The sequence below is a fragment of the Syngnathus scovelli genome, chromosome 5 (assembly GCF_024217435.2).
Source record: "Syngnathus scovelli strain Florida chromosome 5, RoL_Ssco_1.2, whole genome shotgun sequence".
Lineage (NCBI taxonomy): Eukaryota > Metazoa > Chordata > Actinopteri > Syngnathiformes > Syngnathidae > Syngnathus > Syngnathus scovelli.
Window position 1 is genome coordinate 3,309,367 of NC_090851.1, and position 21,254 is coordinate 3,330,620.

At 44.5% G+C, this 21,254-nt stretch overlaps 2 protein-coding genes across 9 annotated transcripts; one reads left to right on the forward strand and one right to left on the reverse strand.

The window, feature by feature from the left end:
- Positions 1 to 493: 493 nt before the first annotated feature.
- pdgfba (platelet-derived growth factor beta polypeptide a) lies at positions 494 to 7,546 on the reverse strand. 2 transcript variants are annotated; one of them, XM_049721736.1, is made up of 7 exons: positions 7,403 to 7,546; positions 4,167 to 4,269; positions 3,530 to 3,589; positions 3,252 to 3,448; positions 1,962 to 2,832; positions 1,352 to 1,486; positions 494 to 1,102 (listed from the first exon to the last, which is right to left on the reverse strand). In XM_049721736.1, exons 1-6 carry the CDS (start codon positions 7,472 to 7,474, stop codon positions 1,365 to 1,367), a joined length of 1,425 nt encoding a protein of 474 aa, XP_049577693.1. In that variant the 5' UTR covers positions 7,475 to 7,546; the 3' UTR covers positions 494 to 1,102; positions 1,352 to 1,364. The 2 variants fall into 2 exon arrangements, with proteins under 2 accessions (XP_049577693.1, XP_049577691.1); XM_049721734.1 differs by having other exon boundaries at positions 3,530 to 3,592.
- sun2 (Sad1 and UNC84 domain containing 2) lies at positions 7,461 to 21,202 on the forward strand. 7 transcript variants are annotated; one of them, XM_049721728.2, is made up of 21 exons: positions 7,461 to 7,591; positions 8,751 to 8,935; positions 10,290 to 10,360; positions 11,288 to 11,427; positions 12,473 to 12,553; positions 17,283 to 17,391; positions 17,479 to 17,564; positions 17,643 to 18,023; positions 18,097 to 18,144; positions 18,211 to 18,267; positions 18,387 to 18,461; positions 18,540 to 18,688; positions 18,812 to 18,862; positions 18,932 to 18,967; positions 19,114 to 19,305; positions 19,374 to 19,499; positions 19,563 to 19,656; positions 19,741 to 19,856; positions 19,923 to 20,096; positions 20,175 to 20,264; positions 20,348 to 21,202. In XM_049721728.2, exons 6-21 carry the CDS (start codon positions 17,285 to 17,287, stop codon positions 20,462 to 20,464), a joined length of 1,899 nt encoding a protein of 632 aa, XP_049577685.1. In that variant the 5' UTR covers positions 7,461 to 7,591; positions 8,751 to 8,935; positions 10,290 to 10,360; positions 11,288 to 11,427; positions 12,473 to 12,553; positions 17,283 to 17,284; the 3' UTR covers positions 20,465 to 21,202. The 7 variants fall into 7 exon arrangements, with proteins under 7 accessions (XP_049577685.1, XP_049577684.1, XP_049577688.1 ...); XM_049721727.2 differs by lacking the exon at positions 7,461 to 7,591 and having other exon boundaries at positions 8,044 to 8,935; XM_049721731.1 differs by lacking the exons at positions 7,461 to 7,591; positions 8,751 to 8,935; positions 10,290 to 10,360; positions 11,288 to 11,427; positions 12,473 to 12,553 and adding an exon at positions 15,877 to 15,897.
- The last annotated feature ends 52 nt before the right edge of the window (positions 21,203 to 21,254 follow it).

A 21,254-nucleotide genomic window follows, 5' to 3' on the forward strand; every position in this document is an offset into this window, starting at 1 on the left:
GAAACCCCAACCCCAGTTTGAAACCTTGACCCTAGTTTTAACCCTTAGACGTATACGTGGGTAAGAAATGACCAAGTGAGATTGTCTGGTGTGTGTGTCTGGGTGGGGTGCGCACGTGTGTGTGTGTGTGTGCGTGCGCATGTGCGTCTGGGGAAAATACGTGCTGAGTCGTGATTCCTCCGAGACAATCTGCTGACAGAGCAGCTCGAGTGACTCTTGCTCTGACGGCTTCAAGTGAACATTGCCTCTTCTCAGACTAATTAGCTCGTATTTGATGCGTCATCACATACCTTCACCCTCCTAAATACTCCTCCGCCGCCTCCCTCGTCGCTTTTTCACCGTATCTGTTGACATGTCCGCTGGCCTGTTTCCGTGGCAATCGGACATTTATGACGATCCCTACGTGGACTCTCCCCCCCCAGATTTTGTTCCTCCCCCAGATAGGTCACTTGACTAAACACTTGCTTACTTGCACACACACACAAACATAAGATTATCATCTGATGATCTTTTTTTTATTTTCTACGAAAAATAACATTCGTTACAGTTACAGTGTGCACAACCATCAGTTCCTTTGACTTGAAACGGCAATAACAATAAAAAGTAACAATAATATTATTAATTACACTTGAGAACTTGAATGTTCTCCATTTTGTTTTCTGAATAAATTAAGAACTTAAAAAAACAAAAAAAGCATTTATACATATGCGGTGTTGGGCTAGTAAACTGTCTCACAGCGTTTGTCTTCGAAGCAATGTCTTTAAGACGGCTTTCGATATTCGATATTGGTCCGTGTAGTATTTGGAGGTCCATGTCGGGTGGCAGTAGTACAACACGTGTGTGTGTGTGTATGGGGGGTCTGAGAAGTTGGAGAAACCAACCCTCTCTGTCCCGTCAAGCGTTCCTGAAGTCTGTCCAGTGTTTTAGTGTGACAGTTCCTCTGCCATCAAGGAGTTCACTTTTGCTTTTACGGCCACCCACATCTGTCCTCAACGTCCAGTGTTTGTCCCGGTCCCTCGTTGATAGCGTCCAGTGTGTCCACCCAGCGTCTGAAACTGGTTTTCGTGGCCCCCGCAGCCTTTGGTATTACTTCAACAAATCCCTTGAAGCAAAAGAGAAAAGTCTTTAACGACAAAATGAAAATTCGACGAGACGTATTTGTTTCTGAAATAAAATATGAAAATGAATGGAAACTTTTTCGCCATCTCAGGTGGCGTCCGTTTTGCCACGTGCTTTCGACTGTGGATGACATCCCAGTTTCTCAGGGCTCAGGCAAAATCACCTCTCGAACGTCATTTGACCAAACCCAAAATCAGAAAAGCCGAAGAAGCTCATAGACTGCTGAGCTCACCTGCATCTCAGCTCTACATGATCATGTCTCTCATGGCCGCCTTGCTGATACGCTTGCGGCGTTTCCTTCTACGACGGGGAGAGGCCGGCCTGAAAGGAGTCTGGCGGCTGGAGAGCGAGGCCGGCGTGGCGAGCGCTACGGGGGGACACGAAAAAAAAATCGTGAATCGTCTCTAGTTACAAATTTTAGATTCTCACTTTGGTCTAGATAGTACTGCAAATGTTTTGCCCCATTGTTGTGTTAGCCACAACACAAAGATACGATGTTGTGCAAAATTTTGTTCCATCAACATTTTCATCACAGCATTTGTGTTCAATCTCACATCAAGGACAAAAACTTCCACTGTGGAATTTTCAGAGGTTTGAACTACCCCCAAGGTTACCTGATGACAACCTTGGAGCTTGTACGAAGAAATAACAAAAACCAAAACAGCAGTTGTCGAGTTGTGTTTTCTGAGGGTGCGGGAACAATAGTTCCTTCTTACCCATCATGCATTGTGTGCAGCAGCGTTAACATCGAAACCTTCGCTAAAGCTAATTATCGCTAGCTAGCGTACTGCTAGCCGTGTTCCACCTATATGGCTCGACAAAAGACTTAATGTAGTCTTTACCTGGTTTTGGTCTTTGCTGAGGTTGAGGATGAAGATGTGCCGGTCGGTCGAGCTCCCCCTGAACTACCTCCAGAACCTTCTTCCTCCTCTCCTCTTCCGTTAGCTGACCTCCGCCATTGGCCAGTGTCAAGTCCTTAGCCTCACCCTGATTGGTTGAGTCATTGTCCGGCCTCCCACTCCCTATTGGTTGTTCGGCCTGCGTACCCGGGTACGTCGGCGTCACCTCCGTGTCGAGCTGGCCGGTGGGCACAGAGTCTTTGCGGTCGATGGAAATGGGCAAAATCGGGGCAGGGCTTTGCTGGGACGACGGGGCCGGGCCGAGGGACGGAGCGCCGTCCGACTGGGGAGCGTTCAGTCGATATTGCGTCCTAAGATTCCGATGATCGGAATGTCCATAGTTGTAGCTCTGGGATTGGAACCGCTGACGATGCAATTCGCCGCCTTCCTCGCGACTGCCCTCGTGTCCGCTCCCCTGGCCAACCTGCGGGGGGTTTCCCAGTCTACCCTGCCCGACCCGTGCGTCCGGCGGCCAACTGTTGACCGGCTGGTGCAGCCTGGGCTGTGTCCAGTGCACCAGTTGCGTGTATCCTCCCTGCGGCCATTGCCTCGGCGCCGTTTCCTGCTCCTCGCTAGTGTAGAGCCGCTGGTTGCGCTTCAGGTCATCGTTGCGGTGCAAGTCGGCTTTGGAGCCTTGGGACTTGGGCGGAGCAGGGTGGGCCGCCCGCGGGAGAGGCGCTTGAGGCTGGGACGGCGAGGTAAGCGGCGGCGGGTTGGGCGAGGAAGGCTGGCACCTGCACGCCAGGTGGTCCTCCACCGAGATGATGGCTTTTTCGTAGTGGGGCTTCCTGTTGATGTACTGGATCTTTATGACCTGCACACACACAAAAACTCGTGAGGATGTGTTGTGTAAGTCACATTGGCATGAAGACATTTCCAGACAAGCGAAGAACTCTTGGGAAATGTGGTGGATTCCTGCCAGAACGAATTTTTCAGGGACGTTTTGAAATCGACATTATTTTGCATGCTGGCAGATCCGGATTTCTTTATTGGTGAACCACACACACACGACCGGACTAATTGTTACCATCTTTACCCGATTGGGCTCGTCTACAATCGTGCCTAATACGACACTTAGCGTCAGATAAAACCGCCGGCCTGGAGGTAACGAAACGTTCCAGCGGCATCTGTTAGCATGCCCCGTCTTGTTTGTATAATCGGAACAAAAATGAGAGGCGGCCGCTCGGTGTGTCGATTGTGAAAAGTGGCACTCGGTGATTAAGAGGCTTTTACCTGCAGGTATCTGCTGGAAGTCACCGTAGGCACGCACTGCAGCAACCTGGTGTTGCAGCACCCCGAACATCTCTGCACCTCCACACAGGGCGGCCACGGCATGAAGTTAGCGTTGCGGCGGTCCAGCATAGACCTGGTCACCTCCATCACCTCGGTGCGAACTCTGCATGCTGCCTGCTGGGCCATCTCAGCCTCCACTGTGGTTCGGAGGAACATTCCTTTGGTCAAGATGAGAAACTAGAACGCGTCGCAGTAGAATTGGACCAGAGGAGCCCTACCGATGCTTCTGACGTGTCGGCCGTGCGCTTGGTTCATCAGAACGCTGTCATCATCTTCGTCTTCTAGGGCGGGGAAAGGGAAAAAAATCCATTAGACCTAAACAGGGCACTGGCTGTTGTTTCAGGAGATATGAGCCGTAACAGATGTGTGCTCACACACGTATCGCCATTTCATAATTTGCCCCTCGGCTTCCCCGAGTGCGCATCAGGGTTATCTTGGGACGTTAGTTGTTTTCATCTTCTCCATTGTGCATGACTAATTTCATTTTTTTTGTCGTCTTTTTCATTTCCTTTGCTTAATTGCGTTCAAGTTGGAGGCTTGTCGGTGTTCACAATCTGACTTGACTTGAATGGCATGACAAAAGTGAGCAAATTTGCCCCTCCCCCTCCCTTTTTTAAGGAAAGTAGACCTCATTTTTTGGATAGTGGCACTTTTTGGATAAATGACTGACATATTTGTTACTGAAGCACGTAGGATTGCCGTGACGAGGTTATTGATATTTTATTGATCGTAAAAGCTAAACACTGTTTGTCCTCGTATTCACTGAGGATTTTTTTTTTTTTGTATCGTACACGTATAACTTTATCACTGCAACATATTTAGCCAAGTTATTGCTAGTTTTTGCATCTGGATTACCTATTGCGTCCGCCTCCTGCTGCAGCAGTAGCTTCAGTTCGTCAAGCGAGGAGACGGGAGAGTTCCTCACCAGGTCAATCAGCGACTCAGGTAGCGGATCGCCCTGTACGCAGACAAAAAAAAAAAGCACGTTAACTTGTTTTACAATCATGACAAGTGGCGCGACCCCTTACGACGATGCACTCGGGATTTTGCGTGTGGATACATTCTTGGTGTCACCATGTCAACGTGTGCTCCACTTTCACTTCCTCCGAAATAGGAAACGGTGTGCAGACTGTTACTCTCTTCTCATTTCTTATGTTTGGAACAAACGATCCGTTCTGAACAAATTACATTTGTTTATTTACGTTCAAACTCAGCGTGTAGCTAATTGAGATAAAATAATAATCAATTTTTTTTTTTTTTTAAAGGTTACTTCACATTTGCATTCCTGATTGCTAAAAGGAGATTTAACTTAAAGGAGGCATTTATTCACGAGATTGACGACCCCTATATGATGAAAAGCCTCCTGTCATCACGTAAGCGACCTGCTGCGTACACGCGAGCCGAAAATTGTTTACACAGCTGCCAGGAGGAATTCTTCAATTCAGAATTGATAAGTCGCTTGTTTGTCGGGTTTTTGTGGAAATGCGATAAGAGCGGTATTCGGCGCGGCTTAGCGGGGCTTTTAGGAACGACGGAAAGCGGGATGATTGTGTTGCGACGGCGCTAAAAAAGGCCGATTGAGCAGCTAGCTCCCATCAACCAATCAGAATCGAGCATTGCCAGTGGTCTGATCTCGCAGCTTCTTCCCGTGTTTTAAGATGCGACGGCACAAAACAAAAGTCCACATTGTGCCTCTCAAAGACCTTAATACTGGAAGGAAGTCGTTGTGGGTCCGACTGGCCGCCCCGTCTCCAAGTCTTTCACATTAGCGGACACAAGCTTCCATTGTTACCCGTCGATACCATCCGTGCATCCGTCCATTCATTTTGTAAAACCGATTCTTGTCATTTAGGACCTAATCATGTGCCCTGAGGGGAACTCGACTCATCCACTTGTGTCGCAAACATCACACACGACGAAAGAAAAACCGCAACGATGCCGAGCATAACTAGCGATTATCGCTAAGTTCTGCTCGATTTTCGATCGTGTTAAACCGCTACTGAAATGATTGCATCCTCTCTGACATTTCTGCTCCAGCTAGTTTTGACCTTCTCGTCTCGCCGCAGGGGAAGCAGCAGCCGAGGACACCTGGATGACTTTCACAAGCTCCTGGCTGACCTAGTTAAGCAAACACACACACACACAACTTTGCTTTCCGCCCAATTTGTCCGAGCAATCCTCGCCACACCCATGCCGAAACAGGCACAAATAAAATAGTTGAATGAAAGGAGGCAGCCATGACAGCTAATAATACACTCGCTAGTTTGGATGCCGGGCAAAGTTACTCATTTGCGAGCTACACCTCAAATATTGTCTTTGTCGTTCGTGCGGGGCCTTTCCTCTGTGGTGTTTTGACGGTTGCGGCATTTATACAGTGTTGTCTACTCACAACACACACACACACACACACACTGTGCAGTGGGCCTCACAGTACAGGAAGCCTGGAAGGCACAGAGATCTTATGGAATGTTTGTGGAGAAAGGTGAGGTGTAATGGAATGTAATTATGGGGCCAGTTGGCGGCGCTTACATGCAAACACACACTAACTTGCAGACGTTTCCGTCATGAATATTGTTGATTTAATCGGATGGGATAATCGCTCACTTCAAATGTGCTCAACTTTTGTTTCCATGACATATTGGGCAGTTAAGTGTGCTTGTGCCTTAATTGGTATTTATTCCGTTTTTACGCCCATCTCGACTGTTGGTCATCCCGGCACTTTTAATACAACAGCATCGTTTTCTTTAAAAAAAAAAAATTAACCTTGAAAATGAATTCCATGCTTTTGTTTGTAAAGCTGATGCAAATGATCTTTTTTTTGGTTTTGTTTTAAGTTGCCAGGAATGACATACGACATGAATCAAAACATTGCAACTTAAAACAAAAATCAATTGTCAAGCTGAGACAGAATTATGTTGTTGCTAGGCAGAATTCAAAGTGCTTCCATCCCAACTGCCCTAGGCGCCCCAAAAAAAATTAGCAAATTTGAATGACCAACAGATGGAAATGACCATAAAAAAAAAATAATTTACCAGGAATACAGATTTTAATATACATCTTTTGAAATTGACTTGCTACTCTGTATTCAATCCAAAATGCAACATTTGAAGTTCACTAACATCCTCCGGTTGCCATGCAACAGCTGCAGCTTTACTCCCCAATGTCCTTGCACAAAAATGGGCTTAAAAATCAAATAGCCTTTGCGCTTTTTCTGACACGCAACACATCCACAAGAACATATCTCTAGCAACACGCGCGCAGCTGGACATGCATGCATGTGCACACACACACACACACACACACACGCACACAAAGTCAGTGAAATCCCTGGCAGATTAGTTGCTGTTCTTATGTAAAATGGATCAACGGCCCCCAATCGCCCAAGCTCAACCTGAGTGGACAATAGTCAGAGGGGAAACCTGTTCAAAAGTGCATTTGTATCAAAGTGTGGGTGCTTTAAGAATTAAAATGCATGCTTTTAGGTCAAATTGGATGCGTGGATGAATTGCTTGATCCTCTCAACGGGCGGCCATTTTTTTTTTTTTTTTGCCACTTGCTGTCGACTGAAAATGACATCACAATGGTTCAAGATGTCTTTCCTGAGTTTGCTCATGTGAAATTCACAAGCTGAGTTGTTACCTGGGCCACCCGAGGAACTGTGATGTCACTTTCAGTCGAAAAGTAGATGGGGAAAGTGACAGAAACTGAACTTGTTGCCAGCCAGTTGCAGGGCACACAGAGAGGGCACACCTTGGGGCAATTTGGAGTGCTCAATCGGCCTACCAAGCATGTTTTTGTGATGTGGAGGAGGAAAACCCACGCAGGCACGGGGAGAACATGCAAACTCCACACAGGGAGGGTCGCAAGCGGAATCGGACCTCTGAACTGTGAGGCGAACGTGGTAACCAGTGCTCCACCATGCCACTTATTTGTATCTGTGTGCCCTATGATTAGCTGGCGACCGGTTCAGAGTGTTCCCCCTACCCCCGTGGGGACAAGCGGGGCAGAAAATGGATGGACGGATGGAGCACACGAGTGTCTGTAATTCTACTGAAGTACGGATTGAGGACTTTTGCCTTGACCGCTCTTACCTCAGCGCTGCCGAGCCTCAGGAGCGCCGCCGAGAGCGCGGCCAGGAGTAGCAGCGGAAGCCACGACCTCATGTTGCCGCCCAGCCAGAGGAGCCCTCGCCAGCGACCGGCTGGGCATTGAGCACCTCGGCGTCCACTCTCACCGCTGAGGATCTCCCCCTTTTCCTTTGACGTTGAAGGATCCCAAACGTATGTTGTCACCTGGGAGCCGCGCAGCGTAATAACAATGACTCACACTCAGGCTAGACGTATGAGTCTGTCCATGGTCGGGCAGGTGCGTGGAAGCTTATCGTCCACGGTTGAGGGTGATGAGGAGTCCCCCAAAATCCAAATACGCTTCCTCGTTAAAGGGCACGAAAACAGCGCTCGCTATTTGAAGCCGCTGTCAAGAGGTCTTGAATAAAGTCCAGCGGGGGCAACTATCCGTGCGCAACTTTTACGCACCGTGCGGTCTATCCCTCCTGGTCTTCCACAGCAGTTGATCCACAAGCCTCCACAAGCTTTTCCGTGTGTGTGTGTGTGGCTGTGTGTAATAACGGCGCAGACACGTTTGCTCCGCTTCAACGTCACGGTCCTTCTCGCTGCCGCACCCGCGCGCGTCTCCTCGCTGACTGAGTCTGGAAATGCTCCGAGCAGTCTTTTAACTCACTGTTCAAGTTCACGCTGACAGTCGCGGCAAGGAAATGGAGCAAGGGTTTTTTTTTTTTGCTTTTCAAAATAAAATCAAATAGCTGGAATTTCATACACGTTTGTGAATGTATTCAGCAATTTCATTTATTTTGAAAAACACTCTTGGTGTAAAGGTAGCCCTTATTTCTACCTTCACATGACTCCTCAAGGGTCTTATTAAGAGAAGAGCTCTTGTCAGAGTCCTCATACTTATATAACACAAAAATTATACACCTTTAAAAATAGACTGTCAACCGAACTTCGAATATAAATAGTATGAATGAGTTAAAGACGCAATGACTTATTATCAACGCTTATTTTCAGTAGTGCGAGAAAGGCACTATTGTGAGGAAAGAATCTTTTTATTTTATTTTATTTATGATGTAGTTATGATGCAAATAGTATTTGTTTGAGAATGATGCAATGTTGCATGGCAAAAAAAAAACATGGTAATATTATGACAACATAAAAGATCATTTCTGAATCGGGATGAATTTGTAATTTAAGATATCAAAATCTTTAATTTATTAGGAAAAACATCTGTGATTCATTGAAAATATGTTTGTTTTTTTACATCTATACATTTGACATATTTCTACTCATGCGTGCTTTGTGAGAAAACAACAAACCAAAATATTGTCGGTGAACCGACTCTGAAATTCTTAATTTTCCCAAAGAGCCCGAGACTGTTTTCCAGGAAGCCCGCTGTCTCGTCTCGGGGTCACGGCAAAGATCAAGGTTCATGGTGGATTCTTCCGCCCCGCTAGTCCGGAATGGAGGAAGCAGGCCTCCCTGTGCGGCTATTCCTGGATGACACAAACACACACAAGTCTGTATCAGCTGAAGTCAACGCTAACCAGTGCAGTAAGTGTAGTGTGTGACAACTTTAGCACATATCAGGTTTGCACACACTCTCAGCAGGATGCATTGTAGTTGGATATTCCTACAAATTAAGTAGAAAATGTCTTTTCCTAAAAGGACCCCTGGAAATGTCAAAAGGGCTACCGTATTTTCCGCACTATAAGGCGCACCTAAAAACCTCCAATTTTCTCAAAAGCCGACAGTGCGCCTTATAATCCGGTGCACCTCATGTATATGGACCAATATTGAGCCACTACAGCAGGCGTGTCCAAATATATGGACAAAGTTTTAAAATGGGCCATTCATTGAAGGTGCGCCTTATAATCCAGTGCGCCTTATAGTGTGGAAAATACGGTACTTTTAAGCAATATGGCATTATTTGTGCCTTTTCACGCCATAGACTTGATTTTTATTTTATTTATTTTTTATATTCATGACAAACCCACAAATTCTCCAAACAGTAACACAAAAAGTATTGCCGCTCAAGGCAAAACCAATCGGAGTCAGATGCCATAACGTGCTAAAAGTGGTTTTCACGAGACTGGAGGCAAAATGTATTCACGTGTGACTGAGCCAGTGAGCTTTAAGTCGGTCTAGACAGTCAGTTGTGAAGTCATGAGAGATCTCAGACAAGTCCTGTTTAGTTGAAGAGACTCATATTGGGTTTGCTTATCAGCCCTTTGAAGACCACGTCAGGCACGCCACTCATTTTCCTCTTATTTGATCAACTGCTTTAACCCGTCTTCCCGCGCTCTCTCTCTCTCCTATATTTTTATATCTTCTCATCCCCCCATCACCATCTTCCCATGCAATCTTTCAACCAGATAGAGTGTTAATTAACTTCCCGTCCGGAAGCTTGATCTAATTAGCAATTACGGCGCCTGTCTTTCGGCCTCGCCTTACCCGTCGTCTCGTCTGCACAGAGGCGCTGGAAGTCTCAGGAGAGTTCAAACTCGGGTCATCGACCTAACACACCTCCGCCGCGTTTTCCGCACTACATTGAGAAATTTTGCTCAGCAGTTTAACACGAACAAGCACAGGTTACATATTTGAAGGTGGTGGTGGAAGATGTTTGATTTGGACGCTCGAAGATGGTTGATTCTGTTACTGACAGTCAAGACAAAAAATAACAGAAAATAAGCTCAAATAAATCATTTTATGATTTAAAAAAAATGTACAAGCGCAAAAAAAGGGCAAAATTTTAATTTACATATTACTGATAGCAGAATAGTTCACAAAACTGACCTTGTATCAATATGGAGAGAAAAGGGAAGCAGGAAGAAGATCCAGTGGGCAGAGGTAGGAGAGGAAGGTCTGAATCACGACGTATTGTGATTTTTTTTTTTTTTCCCCCCAGCATCATCTGCAACGGAAAGGGGCACGCTGGAGCTAAATATACAAAGGGCACAATGACTTAGCAAATGTGGGGTAAGTGCGGAGTGCAAGTGTGACCATTTGTGAGAATCATACAAATCGATTATTATTATTTATCTATTTATTTATCTAGCTAGCTAGCTATGGTGGAAATAGTGAATACGTATTACGATAAATTGGGTAAGAATCCCCGTGAGCCAAAAAAAGCCGCATCATCTTAATAGTGAATCGGTAAATGTCTTTTTGACAAAAGTAGCAATCAGGGACGTAGTTAGTCCAAATCTCAAATTGTTTGTCGATGGCTTTGTACTTTTGATGTCTTGACAAAAAAAAAAAAGATGTTTCAATCAGGTACCCAAGAAAAGGAGGGGCCAAGGGACGGCACCCAGACTTGAACCTCTTGATCAAACGATCTCTCGATTTCCTGAAATGAATGACTAAGAACCAAAGCCAGTTCAAATATTTAGGGACCTCCGGCTCTGCTGTTGAAGAAGCCCCTGTGGTGTACAGAAAACTTTGTTTCGCTCCAACATTCACCACCGGGGCTAAAAAAGACAAGGCCCTCCACATTCACGTCGGTGCGAATGATCAACACACTCAAAACATTCACCGTGAGCACTCAGTCACGTCAAGCCAATGCAAATAGAGATCACACACACACACACACTCGCTCGGAGGAAATACACTTGCGTGGGGAAGTTTTTGCTCCTTTTTTTGTGTCTATATGCTCAGTTGCGGTTCAGGAAAAGTCTATACAAGGATGTCGAAATACGTCAGGAGGGGAAAGAAAAACACCCATGACCAACTCATCCATTCATTTATAGCATGTGTGTGTGTGTGTGTGTGTTTTATCTAATGTTGTATTGACTTCCATCCCTCCCTTAGCTGCCACATCCAGCGTTCTCACAGCTTCCTGTTTACACGAGACCACTTCCTTTCAAAATTATAGAAACAAACCTGATCTTCCTGTACTCTGTCTAGATGTGTCTATAAACAAAAACAAACGTAGATGAATAACTCAACAGTCCCTCTGAAATTGAGTGATCAATGGGCCACAGGAAGTTGGAATCTTCAAAATCCCAGGTGTACCCAAACCAGCGCTTGACTCTCCCGCCACACAGGTGTGTTTTAATCCCGTAAATCCGATAATTCCTACCAATAGCGATCCTGATCTTCTATTTCGCTATGGAACTGATTTTTCTGTTCAACGGCACACATTATTTTTATGATGATTCGTAATGTCAATTCAGGTGACTTTGTCTGCGTGTGAGTAATTTGTAGCTACTAGCAGCCATTGTATCAATGTGTCTGGTATACGTGTGCCACACGCCTGATGTGACATGTCAGCTCTCCGCTCAGGAGCATCAGAGTGGGTGACTAATTTTACCGTCTGTTCGTCATAACACTCATTCACTCATACTGAGATTATGCAATCCCGATTTGGATCATCTATTTGGCCCTGCATATTTTTTCTGTTTTGAATATTGACACGTCTATATTACATTGCCGTCTAGTAATCCTTAATTTATAACTAATCCTCAACCTCTACTTACATTTTTCCATGCTCACTCAGCACAAGAATAAACATAATCCAACAAATCTTGAAAAAGAACTTCTAATTGGCTCCTCATCCTTTACCATAAAAAAAAAAAATCCATTGTATGTGACCCAACTATTTATAGAATTGAAACTCGATGAGATTATAAATATATGTCAACGTAGACAGTTTAAATGTATTATTGCATCTGGGAGGAATATTAATATCTCTTCAATATGAATTGCATTATATTTTTTGGAATTTAAAGTGAGCGTCGGATGTTTCCCAATACATCAGTCAACAGTTTGAGTGTCATGTGGGAAAAGGTTTTGTTCACTTCAGTGTGCAGCGTAACAAGTGAAAATCAAAACACAGCCAGCTGAGTACCATGGACAAATATGAAGTGAAACGTGTGTCTTTATATTTTTTGTGTATAGCGGCACACCACTTGCTTCCTTGACTTCTTTTTTGCTGGGAAATTTTGAGCACCATTTTTTGATGAATTGAGTTTTTTCATTTTGAAGCAAACAAAAATCATACCTGAATATTTTTTTTTTTTTTTTAATAAAGGTGTGTATTTGTTACACGTCTAGCATTCCTCCATAATTATTTTGCCATTGTATTTGCAGACGTGTGGTCGGGGCTCCAGACATGAGCTCACGGAGAAACATCATCAGTTCCATGGACTGAAGAATACGTGGCTTCTGCAGGTTACTTTTAATTTTAAATTGACTTCGAATTTAAAATGTTTTATATTTTTTATTAGATTTTTTTTTTTAAAGCCCTCTGGTTTTAATTTAATTTGGGAAAAAGTTTGATCGAGTTTGACTTAGAATTTAAAATGTTTTATATTTTTTATTAGATTTTTTTTTTTGAAGCACTCTGGTTTTAATTTAATTTTTGAAAAAGTTTGATCGATTTCACTATTTTCATTCATTTGGCGGCCTGTAAATGTCAAGTACAGTAGAAACGGGGCTTGATGCACACAGACTGTGCAGGACCTGCACTTTTGTGCGTCTGTTGTGCAGTTCAATAGCGTTTCTTGTCGTCCACACGATAATGAATGACTCCTTTTGAAGTTAATGTTGAATTGATGTGATGTGGGTGTGTCCATCACTACAAACACAGCTGCTCTCTCGTACTCTTGAAACAGGAAAGTTTGATTATGACGCTCATGGTCAGACATGTTGAAAAGAAAAAACATGATAACATATCCTCAAAAGTGTTATTTAGTGATAGTTGTGTTGATAGCAACACTCACACTCGGACGTTGTAATGAAGGCGAGACGATGGGCTCTCATCTCGCGGCCGACTCATCGCAGCACAATCGGAGGAAGCTGGAAAAAAAATAAACTGGGGCGCTCTCCTTGTATGGAGCCGACTGACTAAAAATCGAATTGCTTCTCGCGCCTGTGATGTCATTGGCAAAGAATTCCCCCTTTGGCGAGACAGCCCGGGAGACTTTTGTTAATTATTGACGAGGTGCGGCGGAGAGTTTGTAGCAGGCTCTTCAGATCCTCCTGCAGAAACTGTGTCATTTACAATGTCTGGATTTCATTTCAGGGTGTCTTGGGGCTGGCTTGCTGTTCGTTCAATAGATTTGGTGATTCTGTTTATTAGTGGGTCACCCAGTTAGTGAGTCAGTTAGGATATTTGCTGTTAACTCAGTTGGTTCGTTTATTTTTTGCATATACTGGTGACAATTGTGGAAGAAAAGAAAATACTTTCTGTACTGATGCTGGCGCCATTCCATAAGAGGTGTCCTGGCTGGCCATTTATTAATTTGAGGTCAACAAGAGAGCCACTCCCTGTAACAAGCAGCATTTCAAAGATGTTATTGTCTATTTTTATAGAGTGTGGTGTTTCGAAGATGGATGCTTTGCGCAGTCAGCGTGATAACACTCTGGCAACCTTTGTCAAGCTTGTGACCCAGCGCACGTCTCTTACCATAAGACTCCCTCCCTCCCTCCCTCCCTCGCCTCGGGCGATTCAAGTGACTCACTGCCATGACATCACCGCGGTGAGCTCACAGTCTCGATGGACTGAGATGGGATTAAATCCGCCGCCGCCGCTGTTACACTGGTCACCAGAGAGTTTAGGATTGACCACCAGGGGCTCAACAGATTAAGACGCAGGTCATGCTGTTGCTTGTCACTCCATTGAACTCTGCCCGTGACCCAGATTGTGCGCGTCAGTCTGTCAGTGGACAAAACAACATGCATGATTTATTTTTCTTGATTGAAAGATGGATTAACAGTTCTAGCGTACAGTAAAAGCGTCCGGTCGCTATGGACAGTAGAAACGCCTGATCAATGAAGAAAACATTGAAATGATTTATTAAAGATAATGATAAATACATTTATTTTCATAGGTAAAATCTTTGTTAATGGACATATTAGTAAAATCAGGGGCATCATGGCAAATATTTCATTTAATTGAGTATATAATGACGGATGTTATATTCCTTCCACCGCTACTTTTTTTTTTTTTTTTTAAAGATTTTTGGGAGCTATCGTCATGGGATCCTGTTTATGCACTTTCCACAACTTAAAAAAAGGTCATAGTCATCTTCCACATCGGGACAAAAAAAGACTCGAGGCTGGAAATGCCCCTCTTCGGCTTCTTTGTTTTCTCCTCGGTGACTGCACTTTCTTTGTGGGGGTGGGGCGGGGCGGTGGGGGGTGCATCTGCTGCCATAGCAACACTATCAACAATTGACTGGGAGTATTCTTTATCAGGGGAAAGCCTTGAGTGTCAGCAACAATGTCATATTTGTTATCTGGTGAACATTTGCTCCTTCATACCAGACTGATATTCTTCTGAAAATGTATCAAAAAATAGGGTCTCTAAAATCTCAGGTGATACATGCGTGGATGCCATCACAGGTCACATCTAAATTTAAGATTCTTACCAGATGTCCACCATGAAATATTTAGTCAACGTGACCTAGAAGAACAAATGGAACAAAACAAGCATGTTAGATCACTGACATTTGAGTGCTTCGCCGCAACGTAACTTTTTGGAAAAACTGAAATTTACTAGTTGGTCAACATGTTTTTAAGAAATCTAGCGGAGGTTTTCCTCATTGCTACTCATCAATGTTGTGGATGTTCGAGAGCTAATGATATAGCTTCCTTTCCTATTCCGTTGTCTGCCCCTTTTTAACTTGATCTCCTTTCCCCTCCTTTGGTCTCTGACGCATTAGCATACACACACGCACACTATTTTGATTACATTCCAACTGATAGGTGAGAATTGGGACTGTGTGTGTTTGTGCACGGACGGCGGTTGTGTCTAGGCCCGGCAGATAAGCAGAGTGGGAGAGGTCGCATGTTTGCTTGGGTGTTGTCTGCATGTGAGCGAAAAGAGAGAAGGAAATGGCACTCATGAAAAGAGAAGTTCAACGACACAAAACACACATGGGAGTGATGAGCCTGTTGGACCTTCTCATTGTTGAGAAGCCAATGACGGACCGCTACGTTGCCTTCTGGCTCGGGCCAGACAGAGGAAACTCCTGCATCATGATAACAAGACACAACACAATGGCTTTGTGCAAGCGTAAAAACGTGAGTGTGTGTGTGTGTATACACACGACATAGGCTTGAGGGGTCGGGCTCTATGTTGCCAATCTTCTTGCAAGTATGGACATACAAGCCACATTTAGGATGGGTTTAGGATTGGGTTTATTCTGGGCTGGTCAGATTGTTTAGTTGTGATATATAACTAAAGTAGTATGTAAACAATAAAGCTTGCATCAAAATAAAACACTCTACTATGTTTAAAGATTGAACAATTTCTTCTTTTTGCCTTCTCAATGCTTCACAAGTTGCAACTACAAGGTGACTGACGGGCCAATTGCGACCCCGTGTGTCGAATAGTTGAACTGTCGCTGAGTTTGTGTTGATATGCACGCAGACAAAATGCGTCAAGTTCCCGTCCTGTCTGTCGTGCACCGGAAACGATGTCACACGTTTGTGACATTGAGCACGTTAAATGGCCTTGTTTGATTGTATTAAATGATGACGTTGTGTAAACATCATTTAACTGTTGTTTGGTAAGAATACGTTCTTTTAACGTTACTGTCCGGGGAAAATAATTCTGATGTTTCGCTTGTTTTATTTTGGTGCCAATCACCGGAAATTGCTATCTATCTTTTCCTTATCGTAACTCGAGTGCTGTCAAAATTCGTAATCTTATTTGCAATTTGGACAAGACCGGGCCGCTGGTGAGGCAAGACACACGCGTATATTAAATTATTTTTATTATTTTATAACTTAAATGCCCTTAAATGCACTTGTTCGTCCTGTCCGCGTTTTGCTTGCTGGTAACGGAGCGAGTTTGATCAAGAGTCGTTCGGTCAGGTCGTCGCTGTTTAAATATTTTATTATACTGCTTAGGGACATGTCATTTTAATAACGTGCATTAAATAATACTTTTTAAAATATGTGCATTAAATAATTTTTAAAATCTTACGTTTTTGGTGACAAGGCAGATGTCAACAGGCTGGTTTACCCGTGGTCATTTAAAGACAGAGGTGTATCAAAAGTTGAGGTAAAAGTTTTATTTATTAGAGGAGACTTTTGGATTTTAAAAAAAATGTGCTTTCAATATTAAAGTCCTAATTTTATGAATATAAGTGCGAAGCCTTCACAGAACTAGTATATTTTCGAGAATTTTGTGTATTTTGTTTGAGTAAATTAATTTTTTTGTTCGAGAAAAACGTTTGGTGTACAAAAGAAAATCCTGTATTTCTTAATATATTTTGTATATTTTTCTGAACAGTAGTAGTATATTTATTATAAGGGAAAGGGGCATTTAAAAGATTAAAATTACATTATTCAAATCAAGATGAATATTTTCAAGATTTTTCTAATTAAATGGGCATTTTAGATTTTCATTTCCAGAATAAAATTGTATACTTCCAAGAAAAGCCGGAGTTATTCACCTAATACCATTTCAAGTATGAAAGAGGATTTGAGGGAATTATAGCCTGCTGCCCCCTACTCTGGCCTTCCTTAGTGCTCTTGAAATGTGTTCTGGTGTATTTTGGAGCAGTTATTTTGTGATGTATATATATTTGGGCATCTCTTAGCGAGCTGGCTTTTTATTGTAACTCGTCATTGTTCTTTTGTATTGTAGTCCTCATTTTGACTTGTGTCGGAGTTGGTCTTTCACACTGACTTCCTGCACCAATTTTGTGGGCGCGCGTTCGCCACCGCAACTTCCTTTCATCACATCTTCTGCTGCTCATTTTTGACATGTGACTTCCGTACCCTTTTAGCAAGGGCCCATTACGTGAACGGCAACAAATTGATTTTAGGCTTTACATGATCGAGATTTTGCAGCTAATCAGTAAGTTACTAGGGGCAGCACGTTGTAGCTAGTGGGTGACTCGTCTACCTCACAAAGGTGTTAGCTAAAACTTTCTCTTTCTCTCAGTCATGTCTCGCAGGAGCTGTCGCCTGGCGTCCACGGGCTACTACAACTCAGATGACGAGTCCGACTCGAGTAGCGTGACCAACATTTCATATCGAGAGAGCCCCGTCAAGTGAGAAACAGTGGCGCAAAATCTTTTGTGACATTTGTTTCGACTGTCTATAGTTCCTGAAGCATGCCTTTTTTTTTTTTCCCTCAGGGTTTTCAAGAAGAAAGCAGGGACCCGCAAGGCTGTGTCTCGTGCCTCCACCAGTTCCAGCAGCTTCCAGTCACCTTCTATCAAAGGTGGAGTGGGTGGTTGCGGGGGCAAACTTTAAGGTTGGCACTGATCCCATATTGACGTTTAAAATGTCTTCCTAAAAGGCCGCAAGCCTTCCCTGAGCACCCAGACGGACCTGACCTTGGGGAGCGTGTCCTACACCAGGGTCACGCCCCGGCCCCCCCTGATCCCGGCGGCGTCAACCACGACTCAGACCGCCATCCGTTGCCCACCGCCTCCTCCAGAGAGGATCCGCGGTAGCGGCCAGGCCGTCGTCTACCTCCGACCGGACCAGGAGAAGAGCTGTGTTGACAGCTCGGGCTACTCCTCCTCTGAGGGTGTCAACCTGAAATCCCCAACAGCGAGCACCACCGCCAAGTCCAGTGCCAGCACCAGCACCAGCACCAGCAAAGCCAAAAGTAACCCTCTGGCTCCCCCTACCGAATGCAGACGGCAAATCAACAGCGCCCTCTGTCGTGTGAAGGGTGAGTGCACATGTTTGTCATGTTTGCCTTTTACATTAAGTCACATCAAATGTGTGTGTGTGTGTGTTTTCAGAGACACTATCAACATTGACCGCCAAGATAAACCATCTGATCACTTTGGGTAAGCTTTTACTGCATCAAAAAGCCTAGCACAGCTATTTAGCATAAATTTCAAATGTGTCCGCAGGTGCTCAAGTTTGGTCACAGCCGCTGGTGTACTTTCAATGGCTTTATCCAACAAACGGTAACCAAATGTTCATGTACGAGCGTTGGGACTAAGAATCAAGATAGAGTAGCCCAAGCCAGAATTGATTGAATGCATGCAGAAACACCTACAAAATGAACTTTCCTCCTGTCCTGCAGCAGACAGACACGTCATAAGTGCCCAAACTAAGACAACTTGCATTGCCCTCATCCTCCTCTTTCTTCTGGCTGCCTGTGAGTGACACGCCGCCGTCTCTTTTAAAGATACATGGTTCTTCTATTTGAATTGTTTGCTCCTCTCGCTCTTCCCAGTCGTGTGGTTCCTTCCTCCCTTGCTGACGCCTTTGCACACCCTCACCGACTTCATAAAGGCCCAATCGCCGCACGCCAAAGTCACGCAGCGCCCCGTTCTATCAAACAGACCTTCTCCACTCGACAACGTGCAGTACACAACTGCAACGGTGCGGTCCAGGGAGATTTCTCATATTCTACTCCAACCCATTTCTTTGTATGGGTGCTTTTTAATTCCTTGTTTCTAACCCAACGTGTTAACGATAATTTTCCTCTCTCATTCCATTCTGCAGGACTCGGGCACACTGCCTACTGAGATAGAAGCTAAGGTGCAGCATCTTCAGGTAAGAAGCAGATGATCTGTTGAAATAAAAATATCCAGTGTATATATATATTGTTCTGTGCTTTTGCAGGAGGCTCTTCAGCAGAAGCAGGAGCTCCTCGATAAGGTGAAAGTCAATGTTTGCACAAGCTTCTACTTCAATTCGATCACTTCGAATGGTTGCAATGGGCTGGCGACCAGTCCAGGGTGCAAGCTGCCCAAGATCTCCAATAAGCCTCAGTTGAGTCATGATCCCCCCCCCCCTTGTTTCAGATGAGGGCGCAATTTGAGGCGGACGTGCAGAATATATGGGACCACGTGAAAGGGTTGGAATCCAGTAGTGCGCAGAATCTGGACCACGAGGTCAACGGACTGATTAAGAGGATAGATGATCATAAGGAACAGTTTCAGTCCATCTCAAGACTCAACGGCAGAATGAACGCTTTGGAGACCAAGATTGTCGAGGTAAATGGATGTTTTGAGGAACAAATGAAAAAGTGCGGTGGTGAACACAAATAACATGGTGATTCCAGTTGTCGAGGGATTTGCTGGCCTCCCAATCACAACCTGGGTTGCCTTGTCCTGACATCTCCAGTCCAAAACAGCTCACGCCAGAGCTTCAGCAGGCCATGGAGAAGTGGCTCACTGACCGCATCCAGGTGGGTTGGGACACAAAAAGTCAAGGCTAAATCGTCTTGACGTCTTGCTTGCTTATCGCACAGGCGCACAATGCCGCCAACCTGGAGGACAAAGGAATCTCCGCGTGCGCACAGCCCTTGGCTAACAAAATGGCGGACTTTGCGCTTGAGACTCAAGGTGGGACACTCGACACCCGGCACCTTACTCTTGACTTGTATGAATGTATTTGGAATATTTTTCACCCCTGCATGTAACGTTCAGGTGCCAGCGTGATCAGCACCCGCTGTTCGGAAACGTATCGCACCCGCTCGGCATGTCTGAGCTTGTTTGGATTTCCGTTGTGGTACCCGATGGAGAGCCCCCGCACTGTCATTCGGGTAATTATTTTCTCCTTAATTTTTTTTGTTATATACCCGCCAACCTCCTTCATATTCCCTTCTCAGGGCGAGCCGATGCTGCTCCCGGGCAAATGTTGGGCCTTTCACGGTGCCCACGGGACCCTGGTCATCGCCCTGTCTCACCCCATAAGGATTACCCATGTGACGCTGGATCACGTGCCACGCCATATCACCCCCACCGGCCGAATCGACTCTGCACCCAAGGACTTTGAGGTCTATGTAAGTCACCCAAAACGTATTGCAAAAAAAGTGAATTACCCCTTGTGACTTTTTTCTTTTTGAACTGTATTCCCTCAGGGGTTGGAGGACGAGGTGGACGAAGGAACGCTCCTGGGAACGTTCACGTACAACGAGGACGGCGAACCCACCCAGACGTTTGAGCTGACCGTGAGTTTTAGTCCACAAATGCAATTCCGACAATCGTTCCCTGACGGTGACATCACCTCTGCGCTGTTTTTTGCCTGACGCAGCCCAGCAACGTGATCTACCGCGTGGTGGAGTTGCGCGTCCTCAGCAACTGGGGTCACATGGAGTACACGTGCCTCTACCGCTTCCGAGTGCACGGTACCTTGGCGACGGACACATGATGGCGCCTCCGCTGGTTGGAGTGGTGAGTCCCACTTGAAAGGCGCACTGAGCCTTCTTCACATAAATTGAAATCTATGCCAATACACCTTTACCATAGCAAAGCTGGGCTCACTTTAGTTGCTTGTATTATTGTTGAAGGATGTAAATGATATATACATACGTGTTTAAAAAAAAAAAAAAAATCATGTCCGTTATTTAAATACTTGAATTTACTTTTTCTTTAAATCCTACTATTACATCCATGAGGCCTGTCTTTATCGAACTGGTGAAAAGTACTTGAAACTTCTATGAAAGCAAAGTCAGGCAGGATGAAAATGTATTTTTTTTTTGTGAGTATATTTTCCAAAAAATATGCCTTGTGTTCCACTATCGCTTTTGCTTGTGGCAAAAAAGAAACAAATTATTCAAAACAACAAAATAGTAATGTCAGAAAAAAAAGATGTGGCAGGCCGTATCTGAGGCCCCAGGCCTTGAGTTTGACACCTATGGTCAATATGCTATAAAGAGTTTGATATAATTATTTTTGACAGGAAGTGACGTATCGTATTTGAAAGGATATTTATAACTGCTTAGGTTATTGTACATAAATGACTGAATACAAGATGCTCTTTCCTTCTTGGATGTATACACTGAATAAATTAATCTTTGTTGTTGTGTTTTGCCATCATATTGTAGAGCATATAAAAATCATGTAAAAAGGTATCGTGAAAATAAAATTTTAGGTTAAAAAATGTAAATTGTTTGTGTCCGCTGGAGTTATCAGATCCTGGAGATGAATTGCATCATGGC